The 22505-nt window shown below is 33.3% G+C and overlaps 1 protein-coding gene across 1 annotated transcript; it reads right to left on the reverse strand.

The window, feature by feature from the left end:
• Nucleotides 1-728: 728 nt before the first annotated feature.
• Nucleotides 729-16783, reverse strand: LOC129882394 (AMP deaminase). Its single transcript, XM_055956667.1, has 20 exons — nucleotides 16271-16783; nucleotides 10165-10322; nucleotides 9744-9912; nucleotides 8498-8676; nucleotides 8304-8355; nucleotides 8058-8185; nucleotides 7802-7981; nucleotides 7650-7717; nucleotides 7414-7556; nucleotides 6957-7018; nucleotides 6117-6230; nucleotides 5453-5593; nucleotides 4821-4973; nucleotides 3107-3160; nucleotides 2914-3024; nucleotides 2531-2704; nucleotides 2373-2453; nucleotides 1640-1738; nucleotides 1160-1285; nucleotides 729-1079 (listed from the first exon to the last, which is right to left on the reverse strand). Exons 1-19 carry the CDS (start codon nucleotides 16650-16652, stop codon nucleotides 1217-1219), a joined length of 2517 nt encoding a protein of 838 aa, XP_055812642.1. The 5' UTR covers nucleotides 16653-16783; the 3' UTR covers nucleotides 729-1079; nucleotides 1160-1216.
• Nucleotides 16784-22505: the final 5722 nt, after the last annotated feature.

A 22505-nucleotide genomic window follows, 5' to 3' on the forward strand; every position in this document is an offset into this window, starting at 1 on the left:
ATTTATTTAATTAATGTCTACTTAAAATTTATTTATCCTAGTTCATATAGAAATAGATTTTTTCTAGTCCTCGTTTAATTAGATTTTTTACTATTATAAATAGAGATGTTGCTAGGTTATTTTCATACACAGAAACACACAAAAATATACAGAAATACACAAAAAAATATAAAAATATAAAAAACAAAATTAAATAAATATTGAAGTAAAATTCAAGAATTCTTGAGTTTATAAATAAAATATTTTTCATCAGTTTCTAAAAATTTGTCATGCATCAGTAATTCAACAATTTTTAAAATTCATTTTATATCGATGATACAACAGTTTCTGAAATTGGATTTTATATCAGTTACACACTATATCAATGATACAACAATCCGCTATATATATACATTAATATGTCGCTGATACAAAGCATATTTCAAACACTGTTAGTATCATTAATACAAAACAATTTTAAAAAAAAAAACAAAAAAAAACTGCATCACCAACACAAAACGAATTTCAGAAACTATTGCTAAATTTCATAATTATCCAAACTATCGCTATATTTGGTAATTAGGCCTCAAACTTTCACTATTTCTGAAATACATAGCTAAGGAATTATAGCTCAATAATGGTAAAAGCATGTTAACATACAACATACAACAGATCACAATCCAACTCTACCTCATTCCCAAACAACAGCCCCAGCAACTCTTCACCCGAAAGGGAAGAGAGGATAAAACTGGCAGAATCACTTCTTTTTATTTAGCCAACATGTCAATATGATACAAAACGGAACCATGTAACATTCAGAATTCATCTTACGATGCATCTGAAGTTTGTTAACCTACCGACACTCAGATATTATACATAATTCCTTATTCAGATAGTGGATTGCTTTAAGGTATTGCTATATGCTAGAGCTCCAGTTGCTTCCTCAATTACCAGTCTTCATAGATTACTCTTATCGAATGTTACTATCACATCATCAAATAATAAGGTCTAGCATTCACCAAACCTTATTTTCCCCTCAGCTTCAAAATTCCAGATATCTCATGGTGGAGAAGCTTTCTTGAGTCACTGGATGGCCAAGCCTGCAGAAATTGAAAAAATTGATTAATTTGATACTTAAAGCCGTGATGATTGGTGACAAGGACTTCCAATTGATCCTTACCTCCAGATATTCTGAATCAATACGCTTGTCCGTGATATAATGCATTAGCAATCCAGATCATGGGTCAACAAATGAAGGAAATACAGCCTTGCCCAGATAAACCTGTTGCATCTCCTCCCTCCATATCTAGGAACAATGAAGTTTTATAGGTTAATTACAGGGATCGACTCTTAAAAAACTGAAGATTCATGTCAATGGAGAGTATTATTTAAAACCCAAATATCAAATAAATAGAAACATCGCAGTATGAAAATTTTGTTTTACAATTTTCAACTGAAAAAGGAAACAAGAACAAAGATCACTACTCTACTTCCAACACCATAAGATGAAAATTCTAATCAAAGAGACACAATCTTCAAAGAGTTGTTATTCTGGAGCACAAATAATCAGGAAGGAGTTTTTACAGGTAGAATTTCAATACAATTCTCCACTTAGGATCTAAATTGAGGAACATTATATACTACAGAAATAAGCACTTACCATATCGCGGAATTCAAGCCTGATATGAGGCACATTTGTCCTATGAATATCATTCCCATCTGGTCCTCTCTTGTAATACTCCTTCCCAATCCAGTGGGACTAAGCATAGAAGTGGAATAAGTCAGGAAAAAACACATAACACAAGCATCAAAATTCCCAACCGGGGGATTAGCACACACCATTCATTTAGGTAAGATAGCAATAGAAGATAAACAAGTAAAATATGCAGAAAGTGCCATTAATTCCAAAGCCAAAGCAGCTGGATGTCATTGCAAAACTGATCTGGAAAGGCCTCGACAGTCAAACACCCAAACCCCAAAAAAGGAAACCAAGAAGAGCGGAACATGATTGCAATCAAACAATTACAAGTTTACCACTGAACCTCCATGTTCCATGTACTCATCCTAACAAGAAGAAACAAAAAATGTGCACAGTGACTGTCAAAGAATAGAAGGGAACCCCTAATGGAACTCTCTACTACCAATATGATCTACATAAAACATAGACATACAAGATATAGATGTAATCAGATTCAGAATTCAGTTAGATGCAATGCACTTTGAGGCATCCATGGGGATCCACAAACTTTGGATGTGTGCATCTACTGATTAATGAAAATTGATGAAAGTGGAGATACGTAGCAATTGGGAAAGGCACGAGCTTGCTGAATATTGAGAGCTAGAATCAGAGTACCATGCTATTAGCAATTAACTTTTTTAGGAGATACACAAACCTTTAGTGCATGTGAGAAACCAGACTGGTAAACTGAATTGCGGGCAATCTCGCATAAATCACATGCACTCAACTTCCAAACCTGCATGGCAAAAACAATTAAACCCCTTGACAAAGTGACATCATCAAGTGTTTCAGCCAAGAACAAAGAATACTCACTGACGCAGCTATACTATACTCTTCAACCAGGGCTTCTTTTGTTAAGTGAATTTGCAAGGGATCATCCGTTGAAAGAGAAACATTCAGGCCCCTCAAGAAGAACATGGGCAAAGGATTACGATGGTAGTCCAAAAATAAGGAGTTGTTACTAAGAGGAGACATTGCCAAACCAATCTGACAAAAACAGGTCATTATTGATAATCAGAAAACACACAACAACAGCAGCATACCCAGCATATTGTCACAAGTGGGGTCCGGGGAGGATGGGGTGTACGAAGACCTTACCCCTACCTTTGTGGGGTAGAGGTAGTTTCCAATAGACCCTTGGCTCAAAAAAACGTTTTCCACTTGACCACGAAAATTACTTCAATATCTTTATTTACCTGGGCCAAGTAATACAAGTATTGAAGAACCGGAGACTTCCTCAAATTGATACCATGAGCAATATTATGGGATGTTAAAAATGTTGCCGCAAGGTGGTCAATATCTCCAGCCTGTAGATAGTAAAACATCTAATCATCAAACAAACACAACTCGTAATTAACACGTACTATAATAATATGCCTGAGTGACTACCTCCCCAGAATGTGGCCGGAATTTGATGATCGTCATGCCTTTAGACTCACGCAACTGAGATGTAAATTTTGAAAGGGTCAGAACTCAACATATGAAAAGGGTTAGAGCAGAAATATCAACAAGGTATCTGTGTGGTAGAGAGATCATTTCCCTATCAATATTGTGGTAGACAAACCTACAGCTGTGATCCTGAACTTGCAACACATTCATAGTAGACTAGGACCAAATCTCTCTAGTCTGAAAATGGATTTGCTAATGAGGCAATATGAAACCATCCCAACTTCCTTTAACAACCAATAAAATAGAAATGCAATTATAACAATTGAGATTTTTTCCTATCCCTACCAATAAAATAGAAATGCAATGAGGCAATAAAATAGAAATGCAATTATAACAATTGAGATTTTTTCCTATCCCTACCCAATACGCCAAAAAATAAAAAGACAGGACCAACAAAGAAATAGAATGTTATCTCAAAGTAAAGCTGAGAGAGACCGTCTCTAGACTCTAAACAACCTTCCTTTTACTTTAATGGTCTTAAAAAATGAGTTTCTCGCCATCTTTCTCAAGCAATCAGCAATATTAGTTAGAAGCACCTTACAAGAATGTCGTGGCGACCGCATTTTATGAGAAATACTGACATGGTTTGGAACATTGAGTGATGCCAGACACTGAAAGTGCTATTGTTTAGCTAAAATTGTGATAAACGGAAGAGAAAGCGCAAGGCTTGGAATGTTGCTCCACTAACACTTATGTGGGCTTGTCTGGAGAAAGAAATAGGAGAGCTTTTGAAGATATAAGAGATGAATTCTGTATGGTTGAGGAGTAGCCTCTTATCCTTATTTCCTTTTTAAGCACCCATGAGGCCCTTGTAGGTAGAGAAATTGGGGTTCGTGTTGTATAAAACCGTATCTTTTTGAAGGTTTTCGTCCATTTGGTATACTACTTGTATACATGTGTTTGTTTCGCCCAAACATTAATGAAATCTCATTACTTTATCCGAAAAAAAGGGACCATATTTCATGAGAACAAGGACACATTTATGCAGAAAACACAGAGGGTGTTTGGTTAAGCTTATAAGTTGGTCAGACTAGCTTATAAGCACTTTTTGTCTTATCTAAGCATTTGGTAACACCAAAAGTGCTTATACGCCAAGAGCTTGTAAACCAAAATCCATAAGTTGGTCACTCCTAACTTATTGTTTTACAGCTTATAAGAACTTTTGGTTTGACCAAACCTTTTACAGATTCATCCCTAAAACCTTTTGAAACTCTCTTCCTAAACTATAACTTTCAATTAACTCTCTATTCTTTCTATTTCCATCATTAATCCCTTTTTATGTAAAAACAACTTTGAAATTTATATTTTTTGTTTAGCTTTAAGGGTATTTCAGTCATTTTAAAATACTTTTTACCAAACACACTAACTGTGTATTATCAGTTTCAATCTATCCAAATACATAGTTGCTTACTCATAAAATCAGCTTCAGCGCGTATAAGTATTTTACAACACTTTGTGCTTATGAGCTACTTTTAATTAGCTAACTCAAATGGGCTCATAATACCTTAGCTAGGTTCATTTAGCAAACAAGATATTGCTTCAATACATTCTGGTCCATTCAAATTAATTCTCCCACTTCCAATCAGGGAAGGAAGTGATTGATGACAGGAATGAAAGGGGAAAGGAAGAAATACAAATGAAGTAACTTACGAACCTTGTTCAGGGTGTAGAGATTAGCATAACAATAGTAGACATAGTATGAGAATGCAGGATTGAATACGTTAGTCCATTGAGCAGGTGTAGGCATGTGTTTGGTAGGCCTTCTTTCTGGTTTGCTTTCATCATCCACCAAATCCAATCCAACAACCTTTAAGATGACATAACAAGACGTGAAAGTAAGAACATATTGTGATTAAAGGATAGAAAGAAGTGGATGATTGTTGTAAGTAATCCAAAGGCAGCAGATTGAAATTGAAGAAACATGCTGCCACAGTAATACACCATTCTCCTTTTTTTCTTCTCAATAATATTTTTATTCAAAGGTCATGTACTTTATTTTATCATGTATTCAACCAAGATCTTTACATTTGCCAAATGTAGATGTGTTCCCCGGTATCACAGAATGGAAGGAAGGGAAAAGTAAATAGGAAATACAACAACGCTGATCATATCCAATTTGATCCCAACGCGTACTAGCATAGGAGCAGTCTTAGTACTTTCTAAAATTCGCATCACAAGTCTGACTCAAACTTGACTACCAAAATCTTTAGTCCTCAACTGAATATGGGCCGAGCATGTCCCGTTAGTAAATAAAAGGAAGATAATTCAAATGTTAGTATATCATACCTGCTTCAAGAAGATATGCAGATGGGGATGTGAATCGGGGTCAACAGTGACCTCAAACAAGGGCAGAAAGATGTTGTCGAGGATATTTTGAAATGATGTCACAATCCCCATTTCTTTGTATATGTTATACAGTCTCGGAAGCTGGAGACAAAGAAAGCATAGAATAAGAACAACACCAAAAGAAGTACAAAATATTTCCCATCCCCTCCTTCGTACAAATGAAAGCTAAATGGTCGCCATTAACAGAAATAAAACTAAGCCACTAAAAGGATTAAAACGATCTAGTATAAGATAATTGAAGCGCTATTTTGAAGGTAATCTGCCTAATCCAAGTTTCTCAAGATTGAAACTTAAGATTATTTTGTGATCTTAATTTTCAATCTTAAGAATTTTAGTAGAGTCAGATTAAGATTATATTTAGACAGTTTTCATGGTCTTACCTCAATCACATGTCTCCTTGTAATTGTACATATATCACCTAAACTAATTGGAAATAGACACAAGGAACTCATATGTTTTTTCATTCCCCTAAGAAAGTAACCAGAGAAAGAGTGGCATAAATCATAAGAAATGTGCCAACTCTAATTCGTAGTCACAACTAGTGTTAAGACGTGGCAACCAAAATGCTTACAACTGACCAGCAATTGCATATATTTCATCACACCTGAATCAACCAGACAACATTCTCACTGTACAGTTCATTGTTCACTATCCAGCTAGCAAGTTGGTCCCACTCGCTCATCTTTCGGCCGTATATTGATATCCTGTATTCTGCCATCTACAACAAAATGGCTAAAGATTAAGAGAAGCCAAATGAAAAAGACAGACAAAACCAGTGTTATTAAAAGACATCGCTTTGTTTCTTAAGGAGATGTGACATGAGGAGTTATTGCTTCATGGCCACACACTTCATAGAAGTATGTGCGTACACAATAAGGTGCAAAGTGATCCCAATCAGAAGCAGTCGGTTCTTTGACTCTCACCTTTGAGGAGTAGAATTAATATCAACATTTTTGTATATCGGGTACTAAAATATGACCGCTACACACTTTTAGTTTTTTCTAATATCGCAATTTTTGCATCCGTTTTACTTCAAAGAAGTGTGCGCTTCAATTGCCATTTTTCTCTTCAAGCCCCATGGACCTTGCCGCTTTTCGCGTGTAAAAAACAATGGACAGGACACGGCTCGAACATGGGAAATCTTTTTCTATTCTTCTTTTTAAAACAAAAGTACCTTTAGATACAACATCGTTCTGGTCAAGTTTTAATAACAATAGAGAAAAACATTGTATTGCAAGTACTGTGAAATTATGCAATGCAATTTGGACCGAAGCATAACAATAGTCACCTCAAGCTCACAAAGATCTTTCAGGTTGCATTTGGCAATAATAAAGTTATCATAGACACCAGTTTTTTGTGATAGTCAGGAGAGAGTAATGAAACATGTTAGGAAGAAACAGGGGAAAAGAGGATAGCAGTTAATTTGTTACAAGAATGAACCTACTTGATATTTGCTTGCAGAAAGATCAGAAAATACTTGCTTAGTCAGCTCAGCAAGAAAACGACCTGCAACAGAAATCATAAAACGCGATTAAATAATTTCAATAAATTGGAAGTCAGTTCAATTGGGGTAAGACAATCTGAGTTAACCAATATCAAGCGGACAGTTTATTTTCCTTAACTTACCTGAGTTGAATGTTGTATGACATGGGTATGTGCTATGCATATTTAATACACATCCTTCAAGACAAACTTGGATTTGCTAAAGTTAAACATACCCATACCAGAAACTTAGCCATACACATTCAGATACTTACTTATATCCAAGTTCATGTAAGATAGGATAGTTACTTGATAACTTTGAAATCGCATTACAACTTGTGGTTGATTTTATAGAAGATGAACACAGAGTGATGATAGAGCTAACTAGAAAGAACATTTGAAAGATATGACAAGTATACCTTGAATTAGATTATCCTGCTTAAGGAAAATTTCCCTCAGCCTACTTTGACCGCAGGGATTGTACTTCAGATTAAATTTGTCAAAACGATGAAAGGTGCTCTTGTCAGCATGAACATCTAAAAGGTCAACATTGAGATCATACCTTTTCAAAGAGAGTAAAACCATGAGATCATGTTAATAGCTAGGTCAATCACATGCTCTTTCAAACACAAACTCCTAGAAACTATTTTCTTACCCAGTTAAATCTAAGCTCTCAAAGACTTCCTTTAAGGTCATATAAGTTCCATCGCGAAATATCACAACCTGAAGAAAATCAGGGGCTTTAGATGTCCAGAGAATCAGAGAACTGAAGCATACATCAGCAAAGAAATACAAACAAGAAATTACCTCATCTGGCTCCTTCCTCAACTTTGACTTAATGAATCTCAACAAATGTTTCTGATTCATGCATGCTGAGTGATGAACATGTGTATCAACCTTCCTCACATTGTAGAAGTCACGATGAGGTGCACTTTTCTGAGCAAGGAACTCTCGATCCGCATTAAGCATCAAATGTAGATTGAATTTCTGGATAAAACTTGAACATCATAACCAACTTAACATGTCATATTATCTGAAAGAAACGCGAGCAGAGAGGTATTACTTGTTCCAGAAGCACTAGGCGATGATGGCATAAAGTTCGGATGTTCCCAGCTGCTATTACTTTAAGGATGTGATGGAAATCGGTGAAAAAGGTAGTAGCATCGGCAACAGGAAAAAGTTTCTCCTTAGCTGGTCCAAATGCAAGGGGGAGGGCCAGACATTAAGAGTGAATAGACGAGGAATTAGATGGTCCTTATGAACTTAAAAGGTAAGAAATCATGGAAGTACAAGAGCTTTCCAAGCTTACAATCTTTATTTGCATACACATGAACAACTCCATCTTCCATCTGAAAATAATGCTGTAGAAGTGATCAAGAAGTTAATCAACAGAAATCACGAGTAATAGGACATATATCTATTCTAGAAAATAAAATAGTACCATATCCAGAACTCTGGCATTAATGATAGTGATGGTTGTGTTTCTTGCACATAAAAACTTACATCAGATTTTCCTGCAGGAGTGAATTCAAATGGATTTGGATTTGGCTTTGGGGTGCATGGATCAGAGATTACTTCCTTTACCCAAGGAGCAACAGCCTCCTTGAATACATAACTCTGTCTCATTTCAAGACAAACTTGCAAGTTTCGGTAGACCTCCGCTTCATCGGCAGATGGTGTCTCTAGAAATTGCATTAACAAAAGGTTAAAGGATGCTGGAACCTTTAACACATACAAAAGAAAGCACTACTCTTTTTTTACTGCTAAGAAACAGCTACAGTACAAAAGTATACTTCCTCTTCTTACAGGGAGATCCTTTTTCTATTCTTTTTTTTGTTCTGCATCCTAGGTAACAAGATCCAAAATATATTCTATTACCTTCATTTATAATAGCCAAAAATATCGGGCGTATGTTATTCTTGCAACTTGCTAAATGGTCTGAAGATTTGCAGATTTTGGAGAATGATACAATGAGAACATATTTTCAGCAAGACTATAGCAAATATAGTACTCCTGATACCAGCATAAACACTCCAAATTGGCCAACCAGTCATTTAAGTTTCAGGTAGCACAGTGTACACTCATTCAATGCTCATTCTCAATAAGACAACAGCAACATAACTTATCCAACACAAAGAGAACAAAAAAGAAATGACAAAGTAGATGAAGTTCCAGTTTCTTCAGATTATGCAAGGACATAATTTGAGCACCAAGAAAGGAAAATAAAGAGCCAATACAGATCAGCTACTATAGAGAGGAGAGAAAAGATACTAGTCAAAGAATGTTCATCTTGCCCTTTGATATATTGTACTGCGATGATGCTTGACAAGGAAGCTTTTTATGTTTTTATAGGAAAGCCTCTCATGTTCAATAAAAGTTAGTTCCCTCTCCTCCTGTTTTTTCCCACATTCAGTTATGATCACTGGGTCACCTGGTATATGCGGAATTGGGCCACAGGTTTCTACAGAACTCATTTCTTTACCTCTCTGAGTTATTTTCACTCTTATTTCAAGCTAACATAGAGGAAATACAAATAAGACTTTCTTTGAACAATGCTTCAAGTGACCTTGACATACTTTAGGCTACAGAAGAACAAGATGAAATGATGCACATTTAGGTATTAACTCAGTGTTATTTTGCTTTCTCTGAATACGAAAATCCTATACTGAATCTCCGAGATTTAAAAAGAATAGTGATTTAAGAACATTCGACAGCATGCCAAGGACTGGAATACAAAAGGGAAAATTACCACTAGGAGATATCTTCAGTCGCACAAATGTTTCTTGCTCTGGCTCTTTCCGTAGAATATCTGCAGCTATTGGATCAGGTTGAACACCGTGCAAGTCACCAGATACACTGTGTGAGCGAATCATACTTGCTGCAGCCATACCTATTTGTTCCCCATCAGCATCTGGTCCCTGTTTAAAAATTTAGCAAATAGTAAGAAGTAATCAAAATAATGATATGTTCATGAAGAAAAGAGCAAAATTGTCCTTGCAGTCATATGAAACCTTAAAATATATTTTTCCATGGTAAGTAATATACTTGGATTCAAAAAGCACCATGTATGATGGGTTTTTCCGCTCTTGTTTTTATTTGTATGCATGTGCGCGGGGAGGGGATGAATTGGTAAGGGGGAAAAAATGGAGGAAGAGGAGGTCCACCAGTACCGCATTCCCATTAGTGTGTAGATATGTAGTGTCAAGTTTAGTAGTGTCCGTAATATTGTCTTCCTCATCTGATCCTTCTATACTTTCAAATGCACTTGCACTTACAACTGGAGACTTCGGAGAAGTAGGTCTAAGAGAATGAGCAGATCTTGATTTCCCTTCAAAAAAAATTTAAAAAAAAAGAACATGACATAGTGGAAGACTTTAACAAGTATATAGATCAGTTCTAATCAAAGAAGAGAGTCAAATAAGCAACAAATCTTGAAAGGTTCTGAATCAAAACATATGGGAAGAGTCAAATACATGCAATTATAGTGGAACAAGATCTTTCATGCCTCTTCCACGTGTCATAGGATCACTATAAAGAATAGCAGAGCATCTAGGGAATGATAACCAGGGCACAGAACTTCAAGGCAAATTTCTCCCTTCCTCGGATTCCATTTGAAAACTGATTCCAGTAATGTCTAACTTCAGATCATGACTATATGGGCGTTGAGACACTGTCTTATAAGGCAAAACAAATTATTTAAAAAATGCTTGACTGAATTCAAATCAGGGATAATCAATGGCCTCATTTGTTTATCACAACTTCCTACTCAAGAATCTAGGAAGTAATATAATGGAGTAAGCACATGGCAAGACATTATTAGCACTACTGTAGTTACAGTATTCAAAAGTACTGCAACATGGAAATACTACGGACAACACGATGTACCTGAGCATTTTTCATACATCTGGCAATTGTATCCATGTAAACAGAAACTACTACTGCACTTGAATAAGAAGTTAGGCTATTGACGTTTCACTTGACCATAAGATGGTTGTGCTACTGAAGATCTTCCATAGTAAAGAAAGATAATCTCCTTGTCATTGCAGATAGCACACTCCACAGAAATTGTCGCTAGCAACTTGTTTGGTTTTTTCAATCTCTTCTTTACCAACAGTATATGACACCTCAGCTCGGAAAAGTTGCATTCTAACTTTGAAAGAACGTAGAGCATGTCAAAATCCAAATAGCTACCAAGTGCAACCGCATCCAAAAAAAAGATGTCCGAAGAATCCTTTTTTACAAAGAACAGGTAGAAAGATGTTTGAAAATCAAACACTATTTGAGCATAATGCCTTTTATAGCTGGATCATAAATGGATTATTCAGCTAGATCAAAAGGAAAATTCATTGTTCTAATTTTTCTTTTTTGGATAAGTGCCTGGGCATTGATTTTACATTATTTTTATAACGGTGGTGTCTTGGTTAGTTTTTGAGCACCTTGACAAACCCACCAAGTACTTATTATCTCCCACCAACACAGGTATGGGGTACTCTATCCTCCAACACTTAGATCGATGAGAAGAAATCACCTTTAACTCTGGCTCTACTGGAATTTGAACATTGGTCATGGTCCATTTCACCATTATTAACAGTTAGGCCACACCCTAGGATGGCAATGCTTTTTACATGCCACAGCCTGAATATGTTAGAAGGCATTACCGATCTTAACAACAAAATCATTCCATATCAATCCCTCTGGAACACCGAGTATTTGAGACGTTGCACAATACCCAGGTCACAATTACATGAATAGCTCTCATTTTGTCACTTAACCTTAGGAAAGAAGTCCGAAGTTTAAAAAGAATTATGCTAATCTTGGTATTTAGTAAACTAGATAATGGTCAAGGGCTAATAGAGGGCTCCGCATAGTAAAACCAGGATACACAACTCGGTCCAATAACAGGAAGGTTTGTCTATGACAAATGTTTTAAAAAATCAAGGCTCTCGAAGAGTTAAATGTTTTTGCTTAATTGCTTTATATGAAGCCTGTTTTACCCAAGTTAATTTGTAGACAAGGGGATTCAAATCAAATAGTCAATGCTTTGCGTGAAAAAAATGTTGTGAACATCAACAATTTGTTTCTGTATTATCTTGTGGCAACAGCACTATGGCGTATGCTTGAAACACTTTGAAGTTAAGCAGATGGCACCTAAACCCCAACTGTTTGCACTTAATAGAGGCATGCATATGAATTATATAGATGTTGAGTATATTATGTGCATTTATGTTTTCTTTTCACAACCATTTATTAGCTCTTAATAGATCTGAACTATTTGAATCTTGTACAAAGTCTTAATAACATAAGACATTTGCTTAAAATCTACAGTAAGGGTCTATTTGAAAAGTCACCTGATAATTGAAATTGGTGTAATTACTAGGGTAGTAATTACCAGACTAGTAATTACAAAACTTAGTAATTACAATGACCTGTTTGTTAGCCACAACGTAATTACAAATGTACTGTTTGGTTGTACAAGTATAATTACAAGGTTATATTACATTTAAAAAATTAAAGTTAATTATCTAAACTTAAAGTTTATATTAGACAAATAAGAGCATTTATAAATGATATTAAATTAAATATTTAAGACATATATAGTCTTTTGAAAATATATTAATTAATAATACATTCTTATTAATATTATAAAAATAATTGATTTATTTTTTAAAAATTAGTATGTTTTAATTAAATTATTATAAAAATTTAAAATACAAATTTTCTTTGAACATTATGAAATGCATATTTGACAAAAATATTAATATTATAAATATAATTTCATAAAATTATTAAAAAATTTGATAAAAAGATAATTTATCAAGTCTAACCAAAAAATAAATGGCTTGCAATATGAAATATCAAGTCAATAATACAAAAATAAATAAAACTAAAAATATAACATAAGTTCTAAATTTCAAAATAATTTTTTTAACATAATACTACTTTTATGTCAAATTTCAAAGTACATACATATAATTTAAAAGAAAAGAAAAACGTAAGTCTACAACTTTGTTCAACAATGACTTCTACTTTAATTTAAAAATTAGAATACTAACAAAATTATGCTAATGAAAAGATAAACATAGAATTAAAAAAAAGGTAATACGAAAAATTGCTTGAAATCACATGAACTAAAGATTGAAAATGAAAAGAAAATGAAATATAAATAATATAAATATATATATATATATATTTTTAGAAAATATTAGAATAATAAAAATAATAAGAATTTAAAAATAGTAATAAAAAATAAATTAAAATGAAAGAAATACAAATAGAAATATTAGGAAGAAATTAAAAAATAATCAGCGTAATTACAGTAATTCGCAGTCTCCCCCTGAGAATTGGAGAGTGCAATTACTCCTTGTCAATTACACTCAATTACCTGCTGACCAAGTAATTACATGTCAACCAAACATATCAGACAGTGTAATTACACCAAATTCAATTACCAGGGTGGCTTTCCAAACAGGCACTAAATGTAACATTTTTCACTACTCTATTAATTACAATCACCACCTCCATTGTCAGCCACCTTTACAACCTGCCACCAACAACCATTTCTAACACCATCAACCACTACTAACCATCTCCACCACCAACCACTATTATCATTAGTTACAATACCTTCACCACAAGTAACTACCACCAACTGCATTTACTACCAACCTCAAACGCACAATCACCACTCGTCACTACCGCACAACCACCACCACCTCCACTAGACACCAGGATTACCATCTTTGCACGTCCATCACATAAACACCATAGGCCATCATTGCTCAACCACCTTGATACAATCACGGGCACCACACCACCCCGCTTTTACAACAATCATCGTCGGCTACTACCACCACTCACAACCGCCAATAGCATTTAAAATATGATTCATCAAAGAAACAATTAGTTTAACACCATTTTAACATTTTACACTAAAAATTTTATGAATATAGTAATATTTTGTAAAATTTGAACTCTATATTTATTATGTTTAAATAAAGATATTTAATCCACATTCAGAAATGCAAGGTAAGGCTGCGTACAATAAACCCTTGTGGTCGGGCCCTTCCTCGGACCATGCGCATAGCGGGAGCTTAAGTGCACCGGACTGCCCTTTTTAATCCACATTCAAAAGCAACAAAACAAACAATTTTAATTATTCAATGGCCAGAAATATAATATCTTAATATTATTCAAATATATATTTAGATTTAGACGTCTAAATTTTAATTAAAACAACTCAAGCCCTAGTGCCGCAAGGGAACTTTTTTGCAACCGAAAGGGAAGCAAATTCCGGATAGCAGAAAAACTTCAAATATTATTCCTTTGTACATTAGTCTTCTGTGCAGAAAAGAATAAACACTTGCTACCTTTTTTTATGACAAGGAAAACCCACAGTCGCTACCATTTTGGGCGCGCACAGGATAAAAACTCCATTCTTATGCAATAGCTCGCAGATCACACAAGAGAGGTAACCCGCACTAGGAAAGCTCAATGGGACGAGCTCGACCCAGAAGGCAAACCCCTTGCTAACGAATTTGAGACCTCCAACATGGAATTCCCAAGCCCAAACCACTGGGCCACCCCGAAGGGTAAAAACAATTGCTACTTATAAGGATGTGATCCTTCTATTTCTATTTATATGACAGTTTGACTGAGTATATACTGAAAAAAGACAGAAAGACTTCCAAAACTTTTGATCTTAAATATGTTTTTTTTATGAAAAGGGAAACCCACAGCAGCTACCCTTTTGGGTGTGCACAGGGTAAAAACCCTGATCCTATGCAATAGAGTGATCTTAAATATGCATAACATTTGTTTGGCTATTAAAGCTTTTCATTAAGGTTTAAATGGGAATTTCAACTGAAATTATTTTCAAATCTTAAAAGTTCCGTTAGTTTTTTAAGTGACTAATAAGTAAATAGTGTCATCCTCTCTGCGACGGAAGGAGTAGGATATCTTTGCATTGTCTAAATATGTTTGTTTGATTCTTCTCTATTTGGTATAAACTAAATGTTGTACATAACATGTATAATTTCCTTGAGTTTCTCCACAACTAATTATTTTATGCTATAGTAACCTAGATCAGCTCCACCCGAAATCTTCACATGAATCGATTGTGTTATTAACTTAGCACCTCAAATCCGCAACTTCGCAGTTAGAGGTGGAGGAAACTTCCTCTTGAGCTATCCTCTCTTGTCAACAGAGAAGGTAACTTCTTTGGTAACTTCTTGTACAGCTCTATACGTAATCAGCACATTTATGTGCTAAATGTTATTAAAGAGGAAAGTTACCATTAACCAATTAATTGCGTTTAAGTTCACGCATACCAGTTTAGCTCAGCTACATATCTACATCCATTCCACCCTATTATATTTATTTGTTATTAAAACAAACAAAAAAATGTAAAAAGATAGTTTCCTTTATCCCTGACATAACAATGCACCATCATTCTATGCAAATGAAACATGTGGTTGTAGTTTAGTGGTAAGAATTCCACGTGGTGACCCAGGAAACCTGGCCTCGTATCCGAGCAGCCATATCAAAATTTGACTTTCCCTTATCAGTATTATTATTGACACTTTCCTACTACCTTATTCTTAGATTATATTGTTACGTGTTGATTCCTATACTTTGGTTATCGTACTATTTGTTGTTGTTGCCGTTCTTTTCTCCATTATTTTCTTTCTACATGATTTCTTCACTATTGTGTTTCTTTATCTTACTAATTTTGATGTGCTATACTTGAGTTGAGGGCCTATTGGAAACAATCTCTCTACCTTGTGTGAAGGTAGGGGTAAGGCTGCATACACACTACCCTTTCCAAACCCCAATAGTGGGATTACACTAGGTATGTTGTTTGTTCTATGCAAATGAAAATACAAAGTTCAGATTTATTTGAAAACTGAAGTATCTCAGGAATTCAAAAGGAAACTAAAAGATGTCTTGTCCTTTTTAAAGAACCAAGTATAAAATATCCAGCACCAAACATCAAACATCAGGACAATAAAGACACCAACTTGTTAATTCCACCTATTATTTAAAAAACTCACGAAATTTATAATAGACCGATTGGCACAAATTATTATAACTGCAATGACAAGTCTGTTTCAAGCATGAAATTCTCATTTGAGTATTAGCCAGAAAATTTTTTCCTCCACTGTATCATAATCCAAAATGATCAATTTCCAAAAATAAACAAAAGTTCCTACACTGACCTAGAAATACCACAGCAAACATGTATCAGTAGATTAAATAAGTATAATCTTCATCACATACCTTCAGGAAGAGTATGAAGCCTCGGCAAACCTGCTGGAATAGAATCCACATGTATCGGACCATTCCTCCCTTCCTCAACCTCGCCTGAATTCGACGCCGTCACATCCGGAAATGAAGCAGAAGAACGACGGTAATATCCGTTTCTCCCTTTACTCCGGCTACGGTTCCGCCTCTTATCAGCGTACTTCCTCAAATGATGAGGCCAGTAACCACCGCCGCCGTCCTCCGTTTCCACGTCATCAGGGTCCCTATCCTTATCTATGGTTTTTGCAAACTCTAGTAACTGATTTAGGGTTTTTCGGTGCATATAGTAGGCCGATACCGCTACCACCGATGCTCCAACTAGTGCCGCCATCGCTAGATGAACCGTATATGCATCCATTTTTGTTCAGGTAAAGCAAACAACAGCTATTGAAAATGATAAACCCTACTGAATAGTAGAGCGAGAGAATCGAGTGATTATAAGAGAGAAATGTGTTTGTTTTTTTTTATTGGAAGTGAAGAATGAAACTGAAGCGGTATATTTATAGGGGAGAAAATGAGTTGAGTGGAATGAGATAGGAGCTGAGCTAGTGGGGGTGGGGAGGGGGCTACGGCACATTAATGGAGTATTCTAATCTCTTATGCGAATGCTTAATTGTTTTTCATTAAACTACTAAAATGGGAATGAAAAGTATTGAAAATAAAGTTGAGGAGTTAACATTTCAGATTTTTTAAGCATGCGTTTGACCACAAATTTTCAAGTATTTTTGGCAAGTCATTCACCATGCGTTTGGTCATAAATTTTGAGAAAAAAAATTAGTTTTTAAAAGAATATATTTTATACCCATAAGTTATAAAATTTATTAAAATTATCAATAAGTTTGTATTACTCCCTCCATTTTAAAAAGAATGGTCTGATTTGATTTGGAACGGAGTTTAAGAAAATAAAGAAGATTTTTCAATTTTGTGGTCTTAAATTAAAGTTATTGTCAAATGTACTAAAATGTCCTTTAATCTTGTGGTCTTAAATATGTCACGTGAAAAGTTAAAATTAAAGTGCAGAAAAGGAAAGAGGTCATTTTTTTAAAACAAACTAAAAAGAAAGTATGTCATTCTTTTTGAAATAGAGGGAGTATCATTTTATAATGAACATATTTCGTTAAAAGTAACCTTATAACATAATTGACGACAATCATCAGCAACAAAAACAATAATATGGGCAAGAGCAGGATAATAATTACACACTCAAACTTGTCACTGATTCAGAATAAATTATAACTCATTAAAAATAAGTTATTCTTTTTAATGGAGTTGGTTGTAGATAGATATTAATTGGGATTAATAGATGATGGGTTGAAAAAATCCCAAATACTAGAATTCGGTCCAAGTTCTAATTTTTTCTAGAACTTAAAAACTTGAGATGTTTGCTAAATATATTTATCAAGTAATGTGGTCAAATACTACTTATCAAAAAAAATCAATTTTTTCCCGAATATATTTGTGGACAAATGACACCTAAATGTTGATTTGTAAAGACATGATATATCAGACCTAACTCAACTGCAAAAACTAGTTTTTAAGGAAAAAAATATTCAAGTCCATATAAGTAAATAACCAATTTATTCCCCAATCAATGTGTGGGACAGTAACCACTCTAACACCACCTTCACGTTCAAGTCTTACTGAAACATGGATTGAAAGTCCAAACAAGAAGGACTTGACTTTGATATCACATAAAGATTGTATATGGATGTTCCATTTTACTGATGTTTTGCTTCTATAAATTTGGGTAACTTTTACCTCATTAGCTAGCTTTTGAGGTTGAGTTAGATCTAACTGTCATATCTTTACATGATAATCATAGAAGTCTTTGGACAACATTAGGAAAAAAATCTTTGAACATATATTTTTGTATAATTTACATAAATCTTATAGTGTTAAAAGTTAATTACATTATTTTCCTATTCTTTTTCAAATTATAAAAAATTCTTAAAATTTATGGATTATTGATACAGTACTCGACTTTTGAATACATCAGCAGAGTCCGGATACATAGGAGAAGGATGTATCCGAGAAGAAAGAAATGTATCAGAGAGGAGATAAAGATATATCGGAGAGGAGATAAGACATCTGGATACATAGGGGAGGGATATATCTGAGAGGGGAGAGATTTATTCGAGATGGGGAGATGGATGTATCAGCGGGAGGACAGTAATATATTTGAGAGGAGATTTTTAAATTTTAAAGGCTAGTAAATTATAGAAATTATGATAAAATAAAATGTGCATTTAGATAATTTTTTCTATATTTTTAGTGGGAAAAAAACGAGTTTTTGAAAGTTGAAAATGTGTTTATGATATAGCTATAGTATTATTTTTTTACTGAAATTTTAAGGTTATTTTCTTGTTGGGGAAAGAGTTTTGGATGAAACATAGCTCCTTTAACACTTCTTCAACCTAATAACAAAAAAAAAACAATTTTTTATCTAGGATTCAAAATCTTGCAATATATAATATTTTCTCACAAACTCCTTCTAAAATTTTGCGTACGATACATAATTTTTCAAAATCATACGTTAGAATTTTATTTATTAATTTAGAATGATACAGTAAAAAAGTTCCTATAGTCATACAATTGTAGGGTTAGATTTTATTCTAAGAAAAGTATATATTGTTATAATTATATAATCTGTAATTAAAAAAATATTTTGTGATTACTATACAATTATAGTGTTAGCTAACATTCCCCCTTAAATTTATATCAGGGATCACATAATAGCAATTCAAAGATAGGATAATGATGTTGTATGTGATTCATCGCTATTGTAAGCAAATCAACGCTGATCATGAGAAGAAATATATTGTAGAGTGATGAGACGATCACGATAATTTTCGAATGTAATATTAGTCCATCTTTATATGCTTTATTTTTTCATATTGCACCGGGTTTGTGGCTATTTTAGATACACTAGTGTTATTATCATGTGACACTGTAAAAGATGTAACAACAATATCTAGGTCATATAATAAACTTCATAATTAAATAATTTTTGAACTTATCATCAACATAATTCAATACTCAGTGTCACAGACTTAGACTCCAACTAAGATTTTCGTATGACACTTGACAACTTGCTCACGAATCTTTCACGATCTTTCAAGCTCAAGTAAGCCTTTAAAACTAGATTGCTAAGGGAACGCTAGATTAAAGAAAGACGAGAGCTTTTATGAAGAAGATTTTGTATTACTTGGAAGAATGATTGATTTCTGGATGGTTTGTTACAAATGAATGCTCCCTCTATTTGGGCTTGAGTATAAAAAAAAATTACTATACAAGTCTTCCCATATTTACAAAGAAGTCACTCTCTAGAAATATCTACACACTCTAGAGAAATCTAGGTCTTCCAAGACTAATCTACAAGGCTCTAGATTTCTTTAAGTCTTTTCAAGAATTCTCTTGGACATTCCAGAACCTTCTATTAACCTTTCCAAGACTCTAGATCTTTCCCCCGTCTTCATGATCAAGTGGCGGGTCATAAGATCAGGCTCCGTAAATAATTTAGACATATGAGATTGTTTCTTATATTTCTAAGATATCAAAAATGTGCTAAGAAACATGCATCAAATCAGTAATGAAGCAGTAAAAAGTGAAACAACTAGCCCAATCTATATTAGTATATGCTTTGAGATGTATATGAGAACCCAAACGAAAGAGAACATCTTGACTTATAGAACCACAAACATATGGAACGACACGAAGTAATGTAGTATAATATATACGATAAGAATTAGCCACAAGCTGACTTAGAACGTGTACTGCATATGAGATGTTCAACCTTGTCACGGTGAGATGAAGCAGTTATCCCACCAATTGTCGATACAGTGTTGGATCATTGAATGGTTTTCTTATTAACTAGAGAGACGAGAGATTTCCTGAATAATATTCTTTGTTAATTAAGAATGATATAGTAGAAAATGCTTATAACTATGCAAGTGTAGAGTTAGAGTCCTATTCTAAGAAAGGGTATGTATTGTTATAACTATACAATCTGGAATTAAGTATTATTCGAAGAAAGAGTATATTTTATGATTACTGTACAGTTATAGCATTGCCTAACAAATTTAACGTGCATTAATCATGGCTTGAAGGAGAAAAATAGTGGAGTAGAAGAGATAAAGGTTGCAGAAATAATTATTTTAATTAATTTTGATACAACACATTGGATAAGAGTTATGATTTTCAGGTTAAATGGATGTGAATTCATAAGTTCACTTCATTTAGTTTATACATTTTAGAATTATTTTTTTAAAAAATACGTTTATCTTACAAAATTCATAAATAATTCTTCTATTCTTGTAAAAAAAAATCGTTCAAAACACTTTTCTTTGAAAATATTTCATAGACATTGATCAAAGGTAAAATCACAAATCCGAAAACAGTAAAGTAATATTATTGAATACTACTTTTTGTATGGGTTTGTTGTATTTCGAAGATAAAGTTATTATTTTCCGTTTACTCATGGGAAAGACTTTAACTATCTTCAAGAAACATTTTAACGTGCCTGTAAGTCGGATATATTTTATTATATATATTCTAACAATTTGATTATATTTTGAAAAATATTATTATCCTTATTTTAACAAAGACAATGGAAAGATAAATAAGAGAGAAGGCGACACTAACTAGTAGAATGTACGAACTTAGAAGAGAATTCTCTTGGATGAAAAGAAGCTTGAAAGAGATCACTAAGAATAAAATAGTGAGATCAAACTAGTAAAAAGTCACGAGTAGTGAGATCAAACTAGTAAAAAGTCACGAGGATTGACAATAAAAGCATAAAACTTTATGCGATAGACAGCCCTACCCTTTCAAAAATGTAATCATCCTAAATGTTAAGGAACTAATTTAAAACCTTCATAGTATATATATTAAAAGAAAGAGAAGATTCATATGAAAGTTTCCCCAAAAAGCTAAAAACTAGTCAAAAAAACAACCGATCGTATTCTTCCCATGTTCGAAATCTATTTTCTCAAAAATAGGCTGATTTGAATTAAAACAATAGATTTGTGAGTAAAAATGTACTAATATTCCGAAATGGATAAGCAACATTAATATTATATTAGATATTTTAAAATTTTTCTTCTGATATGCGTTTGTCTTAAAATTTAATTCATTATTTTAACGTCAATTTAGTATTTGAAAATATATTTTAACAAGTATTTTAAGTAAAATAATAGAATTTTTTTTACTTATGAAATTTTAACTTTTTTTTTCTTAAAAATAAAATTCATCAAAACACTATTGCTTTAAATAATTTTTTATTTTTTTTACTTTTTACTTTAGATGCTCTTTTTCAAATTTTTACTAAATATTATCCAAACCCTTAACTTTTGTGAGAACTCTGAAAATATATTTTCAAAAATGTGATTCCCCTTTCAGAAAAATTTCCTAACTTTGATTATATACTATCACTACTACTTATCATCTTTCCATATCACTACCATTGCTGGTTGCTGCGACATCTTTCGTGTCAAAATTTAATTAATTAACCAATAAGGGTGCGATTTAGTGATAATTATTTTTTTATTTTTAATGAAGATTTTGAATATAAATTCTAAGTATGAAATTATATTTATAAGGACGTTTTTTTTAACGTGAGACATTTCAATATGAATTTAAATTTAATCTAAGTTGATCGAATACCAATATTGAGCACAAAACAAGAAAATTAAAAAAAATAATTAATTATAATAATCATATGTTTCCTTTCAGTAATCCTTTGTTATCCAGATCCAGAATGGTTTTATTTATTTTGATTATTGTATGTTGTCTTTTTCAAAAGAAATAAAAAAAGAGTTTGTATTTTGAAATGGAACCACCTGAATTTTTTAGCCACGCATAACGTTAAAATCAATGAATCATTCACATCAATTGCTCACTAGGGAATTTTGGCGTTTAACAAAGTGATGATGGTTGCGGTGATGTTCGGTTGATCAAAAATTTTAAAAAGATGTCTTTCATTATTTTGTAAAATTATTTTTAAATTATGTGAAATAGATTACTTATATTCTTCGTTACATTTTATGATAAAAAATATCCTCGTTGTTAATCTCACATGACTTGTCACATCATTAAAAAAATTAGACTATGAACTTTGGACGGTATTTGTTGTCTCTTGAGATAACAACGAGGGTATTTATGTAACAGGGGGTATAAATAATCTATTTCACATAGTTCAAGAATAATTTTGATT

This window comes from Solanum dulcamara, chromosome 3 (genome assembly GCF_947179165.1).
Source record: "Solanum dulcamara chromosome 3, daSolDulc1.2, whole genome shotgun sequence".
NCBI classification, from domain to species: Eukaryota; Viridiplantae; Streptophyta; class Magnoliopsida; order Solanales; family Solanaceae; genus Solanum; species Solanum dulcamara.

Excerpts from the sequence above, each read along its gene's own strand:
- LOC129882394 (XM_055956667.1), bottom strand. The coding sequence starts at position 16,652 with ATGGATGCATATACGGTTCATCTAGCGATGGCGGCACTAGTTGGAGCA. Across the intron at positions 10,323-16,270 it reads GCTTCATACTCTTCCTGAAG|GGAAATCAAGATCTGCTCAT; the intron begins GTATGTGATGAA and ends TTTTTTTTGAAG. Across the intron at positions 7,019-7,413 it reads GCAGGATAATCTAATTCAAG|GTCGTTTTCTTGCTGAGCTG; the intron begins GTATACTTGTCA and ends TTTCTGTTGCAG.